The following is an 18,747-nucleotide window of genomic DNA, read 5'->3' on the forward strand; positions in this document are numbered from 1 at the left end:
CAGTTCTGTCCAATTGGCTTTGCTGCCACTATCAGATTCAAACTCCACTGTTCAGCAGAAACGAAAACAGATACAGTGACCTCAACACCTTGGCAGAAGTTTCTTGGTATTTCCAATAGGCTGAGAGAGAACTAGAAAGAAATGGAACATCATCTGTCCATTTGGAACCCCCACAGTTCCAAAAATGCTTGTTTTGTAAATCTTTATAAATATTTTAAGCATTTGCACTTTCCCTACTACAGAACCCTCAGTTTAAAAACATAATTAAGTTCCACCATTTATTCAGGCGCAGCCCTAACTTTTAAGATTTGTATGATGCTTCACAGCTTCGTGACAAGGTGACACCTGGATAAATCACAGAAATTAGCCCTGGGATGTGCACCATGCTCAGTGTTTGTAGCACAAAGGAATCCATTGCAAATCTAACAATGCCAATTAAGTGCAGCTCACTTCCACACACTTATTCTGTGTAGCATGCTCAGCAGAAGTAAAATTCAGAAATTGAGCCTGGGTAATTACAACAATGTTTGATAGCAAAGGTCATCATATTTGATGTGCTTAATTTGAGAAACAGTTCTGTTGAATGGAAAACAAGTCTGCTACAAAATGTATTAATTAGCTATCAGAAAAAAAGGCAATGAATGTTTGCTGGCCTTACGCTACTTTGAGACAGAATACCTTGGTTTTTAGTGTTTCTGTTCTCATATTCTGCAGCTTCTTTCAGTAGAGCTCTAACATTCGAGGCCTCCTCAATGGAGCAACATGAGCCTGAATATTTCAGTTGTCCATTAAAGCTTTATTCAGTGTGATTGGCAAGTTTCAAATAGAGCAAGAAGCAATGTTTTGCCCACATTCCTTAATGCCACAAACTTCAAAACTTCACTCTCACCATCCCCAAGAATATTATTGGCAGGAAAAGAGCCCTGTATACAGACAGTGAGTACTGCCTGCTCAAACCTGCATTCAACTTCAAATGGAGTGGCAACACAGAAACAGCCACCACGACGCACAGCCATGCAGTCAGTACTCGTGTACCAGATACACGCACCTTGGCCAGGTCGAGGGGGGTTTTTACTTCCTCCACATGTGTGCTGGGCTCCACATATGCAGGTGTTTCCTGTTTATTCCTTCCTTTGCGTTTCCCCTTTTTTGCTTGGTCTCCAGCCCGAGGTGACTCTGAAGTCTCTGCAAGAGCATGTAAGCACAAAGAAAGGCTCAGAACAAGCAGCAATGGGATGTCCCTGAACTCCTGCATTCACTTAGAGAATTGAAATTGGCTATATGGAGAGACAACGTACAGAAATAGGACCACCCATAGGCATTAATGATAAATGATTTTCTACAAGTAGAATAATCAAGATGAGCTTACTTAACACTTCAACTCCTCCCTCCCCATACCACTCACCATCCTTTTTCCGATAGGCCGGTAAGGGCTCAGCAGGTGACTGTGAGGACTGCTGCCAGCGGGACAGCAGCTCTTCCACAAACCTCCCCTTCCTCCCCTCGGTGCCCTGGAGGAGATCGACCACGTACTCACGGATCTCGTCCTCGCTTGTTATCGACAGGATGTAGCTGCAGGAGGGTGGGATGGAGAGAAGTGGGTACAGGGGCTTTTGTTGTCAGGACTCCAATGGCCTGATCACACACACAAGGAACTAGCAGAACTTATCTCCCCTCTTCATACCAAGTTTTTGTGGAGTTTATAGTAAGGGAAAGGTTTTCTAAGATAAGTTCTTAAACAGATGCATTGGGAAAACCCTTGTGGCTGTTTCAGTTAAATTAATAATAAAGGAAGACAAACTGCTTTTCTTCCTCCATTCTTGGCTAAGTGACATTCCCATTGCCCCATAGTAATAATAAAAAATAATCAGTAGGATGCTGTTTGTGTTCACATAACGTAAAAAAAAAACCACCCTAAGCCAATGAGAAGCTCCTGCTTAACCACACAGAGCCCACAGTAAGCTCTTCTTCAGCCACCCTTAACGCACACCCCGCTCAATGCCAAAATCAAGGGCGATCCAAGGCACAGAGGTGCCACAAAGCCATCAGCAAGTCCGCCAAACACAGAGAAAGGAGACAGATGTTGGGTTCCGTAAACAGCTTCCTAACGGCAGCTGTTGTGCTGGGTCACAGACAGCTCTGAAAGCAGGATTTCCCACTTGCTCACACAGAGGATGCGAACCAGGAGTCGAGGAGAACCAAAGGACAGGTGGGGGACCTGAGGAGGGCCGTGAGGGGAAGGGGGACCCTCAGGAGGTACAAGGGACGGGGAGGACCTAAGGAGGACCAAGGGAACGGGTCGGGGAAACGGAAGCAGAACGGGGGAGCACAGCAGCGGCGGGATACAGGGCAGCCCGTAGCGGCGGGCAGGCTCACCGCACGACCTCCTCGCCCACGTCCAGCCCGAAGTCGCCGCGCAGGCGCCGCACGCACCAGTCCAGCAGGGCGCCGGGCGCCGCCATCTTCGTGCGGGGACGGGAAATGGCGGCGCACCGCTGTCCCCCGGAAACGCGGCCCGGGCGCTCCCGTTCCGGGGGTTGAAGAGCAGAGTAGCATCACAGAATCACAGAATGGCCTGGGTTGGCAGGGACCTCAAGGATCATGAATCTCCAACCCCCCTGCCAGGCAGGGCCACCAACCTCCCCATTTGCTAGACCAGGTTGCCCAGGGCCCCATCCAACCTGGCCTTGAACACCTCCAGGGATGGGGCATCCACAACCTCTCTGGGCAGCCCGTTCCAGCACCTCACCACTCTCCTGGTAAAGAACTTCCCCCTAACATCCAACCTAAATCTTCCCTCTTTCAACTTAAAACCGTTCCCCCTTGTTCTGCTGTTATCTATCCTTTCAAAGAGTTTACTCCCTTCCTGTTTATAGGCTCCCTTCAGGTACTGAAAGGCTGCAAAGAGGTCACCCTACAGCCTTCTCTTCTCCAGGCTGAATAAGCCCAGCTCCCTCAGCCTGTCCTCATAGGGGAGGTGCTCCAGCCCCCTGCCCATCTTTGTGGCCCTTCTCTGGACCCTCTCCAACAGCTCTCTGTCTTTCTTGTACTGGGGGCTCCATACCTGGACACAGTACTCCAGATGGGGCCTCACAAGAGCAGAGTGGAGAGGGACAACCACCTCCCTGTCCCTGGTGGCCACCCCTCTCATGATGGAACCCAGGATGCCATTTGCTTTCCGAGCTGCAAGAGCACACTGCTGGCTCATGTTAAGTTTGTCACCCATCAGGACCCCCAGCTCCTTCCCTGCAGAGCTGCTCTCAGAGCTTCTCACGCTTTGCCCCTCCCCGGCTCTGGTACAGGTCACTCTCTCCACGCTTTGTTCCAAAAAGCGCAGCTGGTATGCATCTATCCTATACACAAACATCGTATATACACATCATTTTTTTTTTTTTTTTTGTACTAAGTGACGGAAAAGAAGCCAGCAGAACAGGAAAGCCTGGTGCCGCCCCCGGACACAGCCGGGCTACGAGGACAGCGAGGAGCCGAGCAGCAGCGGGATGAGGGCTGCGTGACCCCGGCCACCACAGAGGGCCAGGGGGTAGAGCAACTGGCCGCGGGAAGCTGCGAAACGAGGCGGGAAACTGCCCGAGAATCCGAGGAGAGGGACGCGGAGGTGGGCAGGAGAGCGGCCCTCAGCTACAAGCGCTGCCCAGACAGAACCCGCTGCGGCTGAGCGGCCCCAGAGCGCGGGGCTGAAGAGAAACTCGGTGAGGGGCGGAGCGAGCGCTGAGGTAACTCGCGTTCCCATTGGCGGATTGGCGGATCGGCGCAGAGGTAATTCACGCTCCCATTGGCGGACGTGGGTCAGTAGTGCTGCTCGCGCGGGATGGCGCGCACTAAAGCAAGCGGTGGTGGCGGCGCGTACCGTAAAGGTGAGGGGAGGGTCGCGGTGGGGACCCGGGGGCAGGGCCGCTCGCTCACCGCCTCTCGCTCACTGCAGTGCTGGCCGGCCGCGCTCCGCGGAAGGTGCAGGGCTCCGGCAGGCTCAATGCGGCCCGCTTGCCGCCGCGGCCCGTCCGGCGCATCGGGAGGAACTCGCTGTGCGTGAGGCCCGTCCCCGCCTGGCAGAAGGGCATCGGCGACTTTCTGCGGCCGCAGCCGAAGGAGGACTGCGATCCCGACGGCGAAGCGGCAGGGAGCAGCGGGCAGGGCAAGAAGAGGCGGTACGGGGCTGGTTGAAGTCCTTCAGATCGCTTTCCTGCAGGAGGTCTCTGTTCTCTGTCACAGCCTCGCTGATCCCTTTCTAATTGCTGACGCAGAACTCGCCCGCTGCCCCCGGACCCTGCGGAAGACGACTCGTCGTGTGAAGAACAGCAGGAGTGATCTGAGCTGCAACGGGTCGTGTGGGTGTCCCGGCGCTGGAGGTGCCTGGGGCTGTGGATGGGGTGCTGGTCAGCCTGAGCTGGTGGGACAGAGAGCCCACGGCGGGGCTGGGAGCTCCATGGCCCTTCCAGCCCTTCTGTGTCCTGAGATGGTCTTTTTTATGTATCTATAAAGGTGCTGTTCTTTTTAAGATTTGCTGTTGGCGTTTGTTGCTAAACTTAAAAAAATTGGGCTTATGTTCAGCTTTGGAGCAGAACTAAAAGTAGATGTTTGAGAGGCTGTGGGGAAAACTGTGGTAAAATTGGGGTGAAACTAAGACAGAGCACGGTGATAGCACGCCGTGTCACGGAGTTCCCCGTGCCTGGGACTTGTGGGCACTGAGAGCAAGCAGTGTGTTCTGGAGAACTTCACCTCTGTTATTATCGCTACTGCAACGATAACATAGCATTCTGCTTTGGCGTTTCAGGTTCCTGAGGCCCCTTGTCATTTCCTGTAAGTCTGATCATTTGATCATAATACCCTTGGTTAGGGCCATATGAACACTGCAGCTTTTTTACTTGTGGGGGGTGAAGAAGGAAACCCAAAACCCAGTGGTTTTGAGTGCTCCCTATAAGTAGATTTTAAAATGTTTTAATAAAATAAGAGCAAGCAGAGAGCTGCCAACAGAAGTTAAACCGATTACTGTGGCAGCATTGCCTAATTTATTAGTCTCAGCTCATTAAAGCACTTGCAAGCTCCCACAAAGACCAAAAGAAGAAATACCCCGCACTGACAATAGATGTCAGCAGCACTTCCAGCTACCAAGGGCTGGGCTGTGCCAGTGACCCGGGCAGTGCACGTTTTGCCCTTTTTTACATCAAAAAGGCGTTAGTGCTGTGAAGAGGCTTTGGGCATGTAGGAAAGCAGCGTTCATAGGCGTGATGGGGGGGGAATATGTAATAGTGGGGGTGATTTGATGGTTCTGGGCCCTTGGGCAAGGACTGTTGTGGCCAGGCTCTCTGCAGACCCCCTTTCCTGGTGTTTTTCTGCTTTCCTTCAAAAAACAAACACATTTCTGAGTAACTAACTGTTCTGTCCCTCTGAAGCTGGTGGGAACGCATGTTGCTGCTGAGCGCTGGGCCATTGCTGAGGCTGCTTCCACCAGGAGAAAGGAGGACGAGATGCAGCCTGGTCCCAGTGCCACTAGTGTGTGAGGAGCTGGCGGTTTTCGGGACAGCCCCTCCAGTCCTCGTTGTTGCCCAGTTGCCCCATGCTGACGTCGGGCTGGCGTCCCGTGAGGCCCTTCGGGTGGTGCCTCCTGGCGCGGCGCTGAGCGGCGCCCAACAGCGGCCCGATTGTGTGTTCTGCGCCTGCACAAAGCCGCATTGTCACACCCGGTGCGTGGAATGGGGCCGGCGTGGCCGCCGTGCCCCCACAGCAGCAGCCACGTTGTGACACGTGCCCCAGAACGGGGCCTTACAGCAGCCCTGTGCGGCTGCGGGAGGCCGGGGAGGGCCGTGACACGGACAGGTAGGGGCAGGAGGGGAGAGCGGCTGTAAATCGAAAAGGGAGGAACGCTGGGACGTTCTTTGTTGTGAGGGCGGTGAGGCCCCGGCACCGGCGGCCCTGGGGGCCTCGTACTTTAAGAAAGCAAACGCTGAACGTTAACGTGGTGAAAGCGCGCTGTCGGTTTTACTGTACGGTTAGCTCGTTCCGTTCTGTAGCCGTTTCGTCCTCTCCTCCCACACCCCGCACCGCCACCGGCCCGGCTTCCGCATAGCAACCGAACGCGGTTGCTAGGGCGAGCCCGCCGCCGCCGCCACCCGGAAGCGCTGCCGGGAGACGTCGCCGCTTCCTCGCTATAGGGCGGTGCCCAGAGGGGGGCGGGGCTTCCCCGAGCGCTTCCGGGTCGGCGCCCTCCCCGTCGAGCGCGGCGGAGGGAGGAGCAGCGGCGGGGCCTGCCCGGCCCAGCCCAGCTCAGCCCAGCGCCGGCGCAGCCAGGTAGGGCCCGGGGCCGGCGGGGTTCGGGGCCGGGGGTCTCGGCCGTGCTGTGCCCGGCCTCTCTGGGGCCGGGGGTTCGTCGCGGAGCCGCCCTGAGCGTGGGTGGGAGCGAGCGTCCGTGTCCGGAGCCGCCTCACCGGGTGCGGGGCCCGTGGGCAGCTGCCCCCGGGGCTCCGTTGTCCCCGTGAGGAGGGCTTGTCGCGGGCGGGGCCGTGCCGCGTTTCGCGGCGGAGCGGCGTCCCGAGCCGTGCCCGGGCTGCGTGCGGGGCTCCGGCTCCTTTGTGTCCCCCGGTGCCTGGGGAATTGGCCGTGCTCGGCGCGCTGTGGGCGCGGGGCTGGGCGGGGGACTGGCTCCCACCCTGGCCCAGCAGCGCCGAGCTCCGACCTCCTTCTCTCCGTGGGGCGGTGGGCTAAGTGGACGCGCGGCCCGGCGCCCAGCCGTAGCGCTACGCCCCGCTCCGGGGGCACCATCCGCGCCCTCGGCTTCTCACCGGCCCCGCCGTGCCGCGGGTGTGCGCTCAGGCCTGATTTATTTTGTTATCGGTGACCTAACGCATATGGGCAGCCAGCTGCCACTCCCCGAGTCCTTCAGCGCTCGGTGTCCCAGCTGCTACCTTCGATTTGCATCAATCTCCTATCTCTGGAGCGGCCGAAGTTGCTTTTTTTATTGTAATCCCCCCTCGGTACCTCCAGCTGCCTGCCGAGGCTGGTGGGCGAGCGGAGAAGAGGGAGCTTTGTTCCCGTGTAGAAGCTCTTATCAAATATTAGCAGCATTTTCTCACAGACACATTCCAAAAATACAAAGAGCTCCTTTGAGTGATGAGCAGGGAGAGATCGCCTTCGCCTTCATGCAGAGGGTTCCCTGCTGGACGTGGTGCTTTGGCGGCGAGGCTCTCCTGGAAGCAGAACGCCGATGTTGTTCTGCAGGTCTGGTTGTTGTAGGTGGATTTGCTGTGGTGTCCTCCATGCGAACAGCTGGGGGTCCTCCAGAAACACCACTGACTATAAATATCGTCAAGAGATGTTGTGCAGGAGGGGTGCCCCCAGGAAAGGCACAACCTGATGGCAAAAGGTCTCAGGTGTAAGCGTCACAGTACTTAGAAAAGGTAATTCTGTCTTAGTGAGGCTCATAAAAGCAAAGCGTACTTAGAAAGCTTGGCTAGTGAGAAATAGCCAGGAAGGTCTGTTCTTGGTGTTGAAGTTGCTGCTAGCAGTGTAGTGGTACCCTGGCATGGGTGATACAGGAACCTTTTGGCAAAAATCCTGCTGACTCCAGTGAAATACTAGACTGTGGGCTCGATAAAATCGCTGCCTTCCACTTGTGCCTTGCATAAGTAGCTACTCTCTGTTTAGACACAAATGTTTCTTCCGGTGCTGTCTGCCTTGAAATTCCATTTTCTGGACTCAGTGAAGCACCCTTTAGTGCCTTTTTTTGTTGCTCTTTTTTCTGGGGGGAGGAGCTGCTGGGTTGTGAAGGCCTGCAGGAGCTCGATAGGAATCCCTAGAAATGTATTTCCAGCTGTTTGCCTGGAGTCCGTGTTGCTTTAGACTGTTTGGGGTTGCTTGCTGTGCTGCTCTGTGTGGAAAGCTACTGTTAGACTGATGGGTGAGAACTTGCTTCAGGTTCTTACTGCAACCTTACTTGCAGTCAGCATGTTTTTGTGTGACCGTCTGTTTTTGTGCCAGCACCACCTCTTCTCTGGTGCTTTCAGGGTGTGCTTTGCTCTTGGCTTCTTCTTTCCAAGGCCCATGGTTGCTGTTTTCCAGGTTATTTGCCCACCTCTGCCATGCACATGTTTGCTTAAAGTAACCCCTGAACGTGACTGACCCAAGCAGATCTCCTGGGGATGCCGCGCGGTGTCACGGAGACTTCCTTTGTGCCGTTGTCCATCAGGTTGGTGGCTTGCAGGTTGCAGCAGAAAGCTAATATCCAATCTCTTGTTCCATTGCATTAAAAGCTTCCAGTTCCTCAGACAGCTTTTTGTGAAGCCTGAAGTGCATGGCCTTGCATTGCTCCATTCCATCTGTATTTCTCTTCCGTGGGAGTCTCTATGCTGTTCCAATTCTCTGTATTGCCACCAATTCAACTTTTCAAGCTGAAGTCGCTGCTGGAAAATGTTCTGGTAAGCTGAACCAGATGACACGTTCAGGGAAGAGCATTACAAGGGGAGCTATTAGCCGGGTGAGGCTGAGGGCAGCCTAACATGTGGCTGTTTTAGACTCATTGCCCTTTTTTTGGTGGATGTCTCTTAAATTCCCACCTCTTCGGAAGCAACCAGCTGCCGTGTGTTTTCAGGTTACATATGAGCTCCTATGTAATGCCATAAAAAGGGCCTCCAGGTGACACAAGTCATCCATCCAGCCCAGAATCCTGCTTACTGGTAAGCAGCAGCAGGTGCCTGGGATACGAACGTGCACATATGGGCAGTTTTGAGGAAATATTGCTCTGTTTTTCTCGTTCCAACATTTTATGACCTTCCTGAGCTGGGTGTAACAACACTTAAATCTCCTGCCCTTCCAGGGATCTGCCCACTCACTTGAATCATGGTGGTGCTCAGAGGACACTAAGCCCGGAGGCTACTTCTTGCGTAGCCCACATACAAGGAAGGGACAGAAAACAACAGGGATGTCAAAAGGAAAAAAATAAATAAAAAAAAAAGTAGCAAGGAGTAGATTTGGAACAAATTGCTTCTTTGCTTTTTCACTTCAGTATCACCATATATTGATAATTTTGGGAAACTCCTTTCTGGGGGAATACGCTGCTGAAGCCCTGTTCCTGGGAGTTGGCTTGAGCTCTTTCTGGTGTTTTTCTTTGGAGTTCGTCATTTCTGATGTGCTGTGTTGTATCACCTACTTGTGTCTTGAGGTTTTGCTGCAATTCCTTAGAGTCACTGCCCTTATTTACTGATAATGTTAAATTATTCAGGGTAGCAAATGTTGTCATCCCAGTATTGCCTTCCATGCACATAGAGTGGAGCAGAGCAGAACGCAGTGGTGAGTCCCTCTGCTATGGAGATGACTGGTGATGCTCTTCTTCCCTGGTTCTTACATGTATTTTTTTTTTAACTGGTAACTTAAGCGTGTGAAGGATTTTTCCTTTTATCTTGTGACAGCTTTGTTCCCTGCAGACTTTTGGTGAAGGATCTCATTATTTAGTGTACTTGTTGGTTTTTTGTTTTCAATGAAGTATATCAGCTGCCTCTCGTTCATGTGCTCCTTCAAAAGGACAAAATTAAATAAAACCAACCTCCAACTACTCCTGAGACTTGACTTCATTTTATAAAATAGAATTAGCCCAGTATTCACTTAGTCTGTGCCTTAGGACTTGCCTGGTGTGGCCGCCTGGCTCAGGTACCTCCAAATCGCTCTTTAAAAACTTCTGCAAGCACCTTTCAGGTACCCAGCAGAGTTTCGAGCAAGAAGCTACGCAGGGAACGTTGCCATCCTGCTCTGGCATGATGTGGTGCCTTGGATTCTTCTGTCCTACAGCATGGTTAGATCCCATTGTAGTGGCTTGTACTCAATTTTTGCTGTTGGAGGTAAAATGAGGCACTGCCACCTCTCCTTTGTGCTGCTGGGGAGGAGTTGCTTTATGGTGTTTAAGAACTGGTCCTGGTGTTGCATGTTGACACAACACTGAGTGGTTTGTGTGGAAGCTCAGTTTAATGCCACGCTTCCTGCTTGTCCAACCCCCTGGTGAGCACAGGTCAGCTGCTGTTGCTGCTGGTGTGGCTGAGGCCATGCTGTTCTGGTTTGAGCCTGGAGTTCTGGTTCCCTTCATGACACATTGAGCTTGGGTTGCTCACATGGTGCCACGTGATAACTTTTAGGGGCTTGGAACTTCCAGAGGTTCAGTGTTTGAACACTGGGTGTCTCATTGACCCCTCTGTCCTTCCCTGTGGTTTGAATGTGTGTGCTCCGCCCACATCATCACTTAGAAAACAGACATTTAAAGAGTTTCTCCATCATTTCGATTTCCAACGTTTATGTAGGAACACACACACGCCTCGGTTTTGGCTTTCCATCCTATTTCACTCATACTAATTTTCTTTTTTCTGGCTTTGATTTCCATATTTCTACCCCTTGCCCTCCCTATAAGATATTCTTGAGGAGATGAGATTTTATGAATCAGCTTCTCTTCCCCCGAAAGCCACATGATCCTGGGACACATGTTCCTCTCTGCTCTCATGCTGAAGTGTCAGAGGAGTCTTTAATCTCTATTTCAAGTCCCCGTTCTGAGTGCTGTTTTCATTGAATCAGACCCCTCATTCTTGCATAGGTTTCTAGTTGCTCAGAAATCTCAGTTCCTAATGAGTCGGAGCCCAAGTGTGGGAGCAGTTCTTTGAAACGCTGTCACAGAGCTGTTGGTCATCAGCTTCTCATTCTCGGCCCCCAGAAACTTCCCCTCCTCATCTGCCAGCAGCACTCGCATGGATCACAGCCAACAGCTCCTTCCCGATGTTATTTAGGAGTGTGTCCCTGCAGAAGAAGGGGATGGCTGAGCAGAAAGCCTCTGGAGCCAGGCGAGGTTGGTGGCAGTGCGGAAGTGATGGCAGCAGGCAGCTTGAGCTGCAGAGAGCTGAGAAGACTGAGAGCTTTGGGGTGCAGAAAGCACAGGCTGCAGGGTAGGCTATGGAAAGGTAAAAATCTCAGACTTGTGCTTCCTTAATCATGCTCCACATTAAATCCCTATCTTTCAAAGATGAGCGAGGTATTCTAAGTGTGTGCTAGATGTCTTTTAAATTTCTGGTTCAGAAAAGCAGACCTCTCATGGAAATAAAGCAGGTGGCACAACTGGCACAGAAGCACAAATCAGTGTGAGGTCACCTCCATTTTTCTCTTGCTGTTTCCTATGTTATTCCTTTAAAACCCATATAGAACAGCTCACTTTCCCAAATGGATAGGTGTCTCTTACCTGTCTGAGTCTTCTGTTTTGGTTTGCAAGTCTGTGAGCAAATCTCTTCTGGATAATAACTTAATAGCCTAAGAGCTGACAGCCATCCTACCCAGAAGATTAGCCTGACAGTTTGTGCTTTGTGGAAGACAACTGAACGGCGTGGTTTTGTTCCTAACGCAGGGACTGGGGATATTCGGTTGTGAGATAGAGAAACTGTTTTCTGTCTGCCTCTGCTATCCTGCTGCTCTTTTTTTTTTTCCCTCTTATGATTATATTATGACATTCCTTTAGAGTGGGACAACTGCAGCTGTTTACAGAGAAGCAAACTTGTCTTTGCAGTCCTGAACCCGCAGTCCTTTCTCTGAGGCTGTCACGTTTCTGTCGTCTCTCGTGGTGAGCTGGCCACATAGCTCATGCTATGTTAGAGAGGAGCCTGCAGCTTGTTAACTATCTTAAGTAGTTGCTGTCCCATATACGTCTTTTAATGTATATTGACAAAGCTTGATGAGTTTGAGGCTTGCAGTAAACTCTGGAATAGCAGCTTTCTGTAGAGCACTCCTTTCCCCCCCTCCCCCAGTACAAGGAATTGTAATTTCTAGTGCCAAAGCTAGGCTAAGGAAGTAGTAGGAGAAACCTGCTTTTGAGCTCTGTGAAGCCAACAAGCCTGAAGCATGCTTCTTAAAACTATTCATTTTACAAAACACAATAGCCTCCATCTTAGCAACTTGCTGTGGAGCTCAATTCATGTTTTAAATCATCTTAGGTAGCAGTAAATCTTCCCAGCTTATGAGGCTGAAAACTGTGTGAGTTTCCACTTAAGCACTAATCTTTGTTACACCTGTAATTAGGGTAACATCTTGTTTGCAGAAATAACAACCTGAGCTCTGCTTGTTTGCTAGCTGCTGCACATTCATTTCTGAGTATAAATCAGAGGGTTGATTCATTTCCAGTCTTTTTTTTCTTTCATGTTAGTAGAGAGCATACTGCAGGAAGGGGGGGAAAGGGAAATCTGTTTGCATCTGTGTAGTCTTGCTCATGGCAAGGAGGGGGATAGGAATGGAGCTGTTTTCCTGTGACAGGTTTTTTTGGATGAGTTTCTAGAGTGTAGCAATCGTGGGGTCTCGGCTTGCTGGGTCTTCAAGTTTGGTTCCTTGTGAGTCAAAATTCCTTGTATAGGCTTGACTTCTGCTTATTTAGGTCTGTTAAAAACAACAAATGAGAGGAAGTCCTGTGCAGTATGGCTTATACAGTTGTTCCACTGCAAGAGACAGTTCTGGCAAATAAACTGAACCAACTGAGCTGAATGTTTCCAGGTGCTTCATCCCAAGTGCTGCAGCAGCCCTGGTGGAGCGGCTCTGGCCGTCCTCAGGTACCTTCTAACTGTCCTTGTGATGCACAAGGCTAGCTTCTACAGGTTTGTTTTATTTCCTAGGTCTTGAAAGAACAAGCTTGAGTGAACAAATGAAAACTTATTAACCTGTAACATCTTATTTTAATGAGGCAGAGACCGCACACTTTGTAGCTGTCTCTTTTCAAGGCTGTTAGACTTCAAAGGTCTCACCTACAGGATGCTGATGGAGGCTTGTTCCTGCTGTTGCTTTTCAGCAGAGTGCTCTTGGCAGGGCTGAAGCTGCAGGTAACACCGGGCCCATGTGTGTTGGGAGGGAGGGGTTGTGGCAGCTCTTGCCCTAAGCAGTCTGGATGCTTTCGAAGTGCCTTCCAAAATGCACTGTGTGCTTCCACCAGGTTCTTCGCCATGCCAAGAGCTGCCTGTTTGCAGTTTCATTTTGGATTACCTTGGCTGGCGTAGCTGCTGGCAGGGCATCGGCAGTAGGTTGGATGGTTTCGAGGTCCTCGGTTTCCTCAGGTGATCATCCTGCAGCTGAGATCAGGCCTGCAGCCACTCAGGCATCTGATACTGCTTCCCATCCATCCTTTGTTTGGAAAGGTTTTGACAGGTTTCTAATTCTGAAAAAGCTCTGTGCAGTGTTGGCGGCACTAAGGCTTCGGTTTTACCCATGATAGATGCAACACCAGTGATGGTAAATCATAGTTAGGCTGCGTTCTGCTGCTGCAGCAGGAGTATCTGTGCTGAGATTTATATTATTCAGTGGTTGCGATCCAAAACTGGTTTTAGGCTCCAAACCAACACGCAGTCCTTTGTCTAGACTTACTGGATACAGCCCTGGTGCTCTGTTGGTTGTTTTTCTTAATCATTTCTCAATGCTAGCAGTTGCTACATGTGCCAGAGTGCCTTCACTCGTCAAGATCTATGACTTGGGGCGTGTTGTTCTGGAAGCACTTGTTCTGTTCCTTCTGGTCTGTGTAGATACAGGGCTTTGACAGGAAAGGAACAATGTGAGCTTGGGCTGGTTGTGGGGATCCCTGCTGGCCAGGATGCTGCAGGGACTGGCTCAGGTGTGAGGAGCGGTGCCAGGAGGAGGGCTGGGTGCTTGGGCAGCCCCCTGTGCTGCCATCTGCTTTCAGAGCCTCAAGGGGACTGAGGATAACTTGTAGGTGCCTAGTTGGACTGTGGATCCTCCACATCTACTGCAAGAAGCCCTGCGTGCATTCTGTTGTGATCTCAGTCATCCTGCTTTTGTTGTTAAGAGCCATTGAGCTAATGGCTCTTAGAACCTACTTGGATGTCCTGCAGGGTTTGTGAAGCTGGCAGGGCTGACGCAGATAGTGTAGATGTTTTCCCCCCAAACCATTTTCTCTTTTTCACACGTAGATTCTCTTGAATGCTTGTAGCAGTCCTGGGCTTCGAACCTCAGCTGTGTGCTGCAATACTGATTCTGATCCCGAGACCCAACGCACCTCGTGCTGGAGAATCCGAGTCATCCCATCTTTATGGCTTTGGGAATTAGTAACTGTCACAAAGCTGTTCGCTGTGACACCTTTGGGTAAACTGGAGCCTGTCTTTGCAAACCGTTCAGTCAGTCTCTGGTAACACTGACAAAAGTTTGAGTAATCCCTGTGTTCTGGCAGATCAGCTCTTCCATGGCGCGTTGTAGTTGTAGCGTTAGAGTAGGAAATATGCTTGCTAAGGAGGTGTTCTAAAATACATTTGTGCTGAAAGCCCATCTGTTAAACCTTCTTGATCTCCTGTCTTATAGTCTAAAACTGAATGTAGTAATAGTTTACACCACTTGAGCAAACCTACCTTAAACAGAGCAGCGGTGCCCTGGTGCTGATTTTGTGTAGTATTTAACTGTCCCTCTTCTGATGATATGAGTTGGGGCACCCTGCTAATAGCTTTGAGATCATTTGCAATTAAATGGAGTCAACTCTTCCAAGGGATTTACCCTTGGACCAATGCTCAACACCACTATCCTTTCTTTCCATAACTAATAGAATCGCCTGAGGCACGGAGGGCTAAATTTAGTCTTCCGGCAAGCTAGGTATGACCTTGTGTTACAAGGGCTTCTGCTGCTCATCTCTAGGTATCTAAATCAGAGTGTAAAGGCTGCATTTCTGGGATGGGCAGAGCTTTGGGGGATCAGTGACGCTGAAAGGCTTTCTGTGTTGGATAATCGGCTGACGCTTTCAGTGCTGTGCTGGCAGTAATTCCTGGCCTGGCTACAGCTCAGCAGGCCTACCAGTGATCTGCTGGCACGCCGCGATCCTTGGCACTGGGGCTTCGGCAGGAGCTGACCTGCTACGTGGCGGGGATTGTTTGATGGTGAGCGTGGCTTGGTGACAGCTATGCTGAAGACTGCGGGTTGAAAGTGGAAGCTGAAGCAAAGCTTCTTCATGCAGGTGTAATTTCTTAACTGTGTGAATGGCAATAGTCCTCTTCAAGGGGAAGTTAAATTCATCTCCTAGAACTGGAGAAGAACTCTGCTTTGTACAGAAGCTATCAGGGTGCACAAGGAGGTAAATCCATGCAACAAAACATGTGCTAGAGCTGTCCAGCTCTGTGCGCTGTTTGCCTTATCCTACATGGTCACTTGCTTTTTGTCTAATTAAAGACACAATTCATCCTGTGAGTGTAATAAGGAACCTTTATTGGATCCTAGAGCCTTTTATTTACACCTTTAATGTGTAATCAAGCTTTTGAAGTTTGTCTGCCATCCCCCAGAAATGCCAAACTCTCCTGCAGCTGGCAGTACACTGGCAGCTGAATGGGAGAAGCTGGGAATTAGAACGGGACTTTCGGTTATCTGCTGTGCTTCCTTGTGTTTAGGAGTGCAGTGAGTGGGGTGGCTTTTTAGCTTGTGGAATAAACTCTTTGTTGGTGAGTGGGCAAACCCCTTACTGTATGGCATGGGCATGGCTTGCTGGTTGGGGTTGCAGAATTGACCTGTACTCCCAGTAACTTGGTCATTGCAGGTGGTCTCTTGCTTGCTACTGGTAACACACGTGGTTGTTCTCTGGGGGCAGAAGCATCAATCTGATGAAGTGCTAGAGTCTCTGAGTAATGCTGAGTGAGTTTCAGTAAGAGATTAGAGAAAGCTGTGGTCAGCAGGTCTACATGACAAATGCTCTTAGGATGCGGCAGGCGTGTCCGTGCTAACATCCTTAAGCCATTGGTTCCAGATGCTGGAGCTGGCCCTATGGCATCTGTGATGGTTGTGAATGGTGGCAAGATAGCAGCTGAGGATTTCATGGTGTGGGTATTCATCTGTTCCATCTTCTTCTGGAAGAAGCCCCTTCTTTTGGAAATATTGGGGAGATGGGATTTCCTAAATAGAGCTGGGGTTGCGGATACGTGGAGGGGAGGGCTCAGCATGCTGCACGTACCTCCAGCTCTGCCGTTCCACGTGCAGTCAGAGGAGATTTGTCACACAACGCTGTGATTAATGTGTAAAGATGTTTCAAGATGGGGTGGGTAGAAACTGAAACCAGGCAAATTAAAACAAATAATAGGAAGAAAATAGAAATAGGGGACAAATAAGGTAGTTGAACAGGAAGTTCAGTCACTTTAAAGGGGAAAATTGTTTGGATTCCCCCTTTCTATGTAGGAAGTGGGAGGAGGTGATCATAATGCTTCCCTTCAGCTCTCCTTGTGTGGGATGGTGAGCAGCAGTTCCTCTTGCAGGCGCTGATCTGCTAATAGCCCAGAGCTGGGCCGTGGCAATAACGAGTAAGGCATGCACCTATTTATGTCCTGCTCTGTCATGCTAATTACTTGAGGTCCAGCCAGCAGAGCATCAGCAGTGCTGGTTTTGCGTGTGTTTGTGGCACGGCTGAGAAACTGAGGATTGCTTTCGTAGGTTCTTAGCTTGCTGAACCATGCCTGCTAAAAATCTTAATCGGATTTAATCAGAGATTGGTCTGTCAAGCCACGCATTTCCCTGTGAAAACATGCAGGGGACTTTTTAGCACGTGTGAGCAGCTGTTGATGAAGCTTTGCGCCTAAACACAAATGCTAAGAGCTTGATTCTTTATTGGTAGTGATATCCCACAGCGAAGTGTTTGTTAAACGCTTGGAAGGCTGTGGTTGGAAGTGCCGTGCCCAGAAGGGGAGGTCTGGGTCCTGCCATTCCGTGCACTGCTCCTGCCGCCTGTCAAACCTGTTTGTGAGCTGCGCTGCCTCTGACCCGGCGCTAAGCTCTCCCGGTATTGTCGAGGCAGTTTTCTCCTGTTGCTATAATGAGGTAGACTTTCTCACAAATGAGGCTGATAAGGGAAACCAGCAGGAGTTCCTGCTTGGGATTGCTGCGTTTCATGGACAATGAGCTCTGGGTTTTCTGGGAAGATCTCGTTTCATCCTTTTGCAAGGTCAGTCTGCAAGCGTCTCCCAACTTCCAGAGTGCATATGTATTGATTTTCCTGGACTCTTAATGTTCTCAGTCAGTTTTCTTTAAACTACCACAACTATTGCAGGAGATAACTGGGTTTAACGTGTGTTTGTGTGTGTGAATAATAAAACCTTTCTGGCTAGTTATTGTTAACCAGCTTGTTAGCATCTTCTAAAAGGTTGTGACACGTGGAGGAAGAGAACCAGGAGGGATAAAGAGAAGCTGCAGAGCACCTAAAGTCTGCTGAAAGGGAGCTCTTGAAGAGCAGCAGAAGTGCTGATGGATGGAAGCTTCTCCTAGAAAGCATCACCCCTTCTCTGCAGAGGGCCATCTGCATCAGATGTGTGTGACGGGCTTTCTGCTCTGCAGAGTTCACAGCCCGGACTTATCAGATGAGCAGAGCAGACCCCAAATAGCTGTGTGTGGGTTACTGACTGGTGCTCAGGCTCAAGGCATTGCTATGCTGATGAGCATCTGGAGTATTAAGGAGTCGGTGAACTAGTGTATCAAGTGTGAGACTGCTGAGCAAATCAGCACAGCAGTAAGTTCTCTAATGGGTGGTTACATTTCTCTTACAGAATGCATGAACTAAAGAAACTCATTGTCAGGTGCCTATTAAAGGCATCTTGCGAGGAAATTCCTTGGATGAGATGGATATTTATAATTTTTTTAAAGTGTGCTTCAAATCCCTTTTGGGATAACTTCTTTCAGGCTTCAGAGGGGTTTGCCTCTTCCATAAGAGACTAGGAGTGGAAATGTTCCTTGTGCAAATGCTATCAACTCTTTAAGTCTCAGCTGTGTAAACCATAAGGGGACCCTTTGGAGAGGAAGAAATCCAAAAGACGAGCAAAGTGCATCGTGATGATGGTGCAGTATAGAAAGTGATCTACGTACTGGGTGTTTCAGGTGAGGATGTGGAGTGAATAGAGGCATCTGAGACTATGACTGCAGTGTTCCTGAATGCCTGCTTTGATAAGATAACTCAAATTTAAAATCCCACTCACGAATATAACCCAACATAGATACAGTTAGTTTAATCAAGATGTGTGCTGTGTTCCAGCCCTTCTTGTGTTTGTTTTACATTCTTACATTATGAGAGTGGCCCTGTTCTACCTTCTCACCTGTTGCTCTAGTATTTCTGTTATCAGAACAGGGCTGTCAAGCTAGCTGTCTCTGCAGCAGCCCCTGGACCAGCTAAAAAGCAGATATTTTGCATTAGGATGTGTGCCTATTTCTCCCTAACCCATGCAGTGTCTTCCAGGCTCCTGTTACTTGCTAGGTGTCTGCAGCTGTGTGGGGAAAAAGGCTAAATGGTCTGGAAGTGAGAAGTCAGCTATTGCTGGGGTGAGCTTTCCCACTTTGATCTTCCTGCTTTGGAGGTTGTATTGAGCAGGTTAAGTTTTGCCAAGGATAAAACACAATTATGTTTGAGCATCCTCAGTGAGGCTGTAATTGTCCACTCAGGCTGGCGTGTCATTGAACTGTGAAACACCAGGTGATTCATTACCATTAAAAATATGCAGCCTGGCTCCTTTTGGGAACACCCCATGGGCACAGGCAGTAAAAACCTTGCCTAATGAAAGAAACTTAGGAGAAGCAGGACTCTGTTCTGGATGATTCAGGGTTTGAAGAATTTTATTTTGTTATATTCACATCCTGTGAGCAGGACTATCTGAATGTGACCACGTGTTTACTCTAGCTTTTTGGATCTTGTCTCATTCGAGGCATCATTATGTTACCTTTCACTGCAAAGACTGTTGGCATTGGTTTTGGAGTCTTCAGTGCTTTGCTGCTAAC

General features: G+C 50.1%; 3 protein-coding genes across 25 annotated transcripts in view; 2 read left to right on the plus strand and 1 right to left on the minus strand.

Annotated features, from left to right (window-relative positions):
* Window positions 1-2,474, minus strand: part of TRIP4 (thyroid hormone receptor interactor 4) — a 28,149-nt gene extending 25,675 nt beyond the window's left edge. For 4 of the 5 annotated variants that reach the window (XM_015279083.4, XM_025154059.3, XM_025154057.3 and 1 more), the window contains exons 1-3: window positions 2,377-2,474; window positions 1,406-1,572; window positions 1,049-1,185 (exon numbers count right to left, since the gene is read on the minus strand). In XM_015279083.4, the coding sequence (XP_015134569.2) occupies window positions 1,049-1,185; window positions 1,406-1,572; window positions 2,377-2,462 (390 nt within the window). In that variant the 5' untranslated portion in view covers window positions 2,463-2,474. The remainder of the gene's footprint in view (window positions 1-1,048; window positions 1,186-1,405; window positions 1,573-2,376) is intronic. The other variant, XM_025154058.3, reaches the window with a different exon arrangement.
* Window positions 2,475-3,804: 1,330 nt separating this feature from the next.
* PCLAF (PCNA clamp associated factor) lies at window positions 3,805-4,516 on the plus strand. The gene is made up of 3 exons (XM_004943708.3): window positions 3,805-3,875; window positions 3,944-4,166; window positions 4,263-4,516. The coding sequence occupies exons 1-3, from the start codon at window positions 3,830-3,832 to the stop codon at window positions 4,324-4,326; spliced, it is 333 nt and encodes a 110-aa protein (XP_004943765.2). The 5' UTR covers window positions 3,805-3,829; the 3' UTR covers window positions 4,327-4,516.
* CSNK1G1 (casein kinase 1 gamma 1) overlaps window positions 3,872-18,747 on the plus strand; it is an 87,675-nt gene continuing 72,799 nt past the window's right edge. For 8 of the 19 annotated variants that reach the window (XM_046898975.1, XM_046898982.1, XM_046898977.1 and 5 more), the window contains exon 1: window positions 6,223-6,306. The gene's annotated coding sequence lies outside the window, so the exon portion shown is untranslated. 19 annotated transcript variants of the gene reach the window in all.

This window comes from Gallus gallus, chromosome 10 (assembly GCF_016699485.2).
Source record: "Gallus gallus isolate bGalGal1 chromosome 10, bGalGal1.mat.broiler.GRCg7b, whole genome shotgun sequence".
NCBI classification, from domain to species: Eukaryota; Metazoa; Chordata; class Aves; order Galliformes; family Phasianidae; genus Gallus; species Gallus gallus.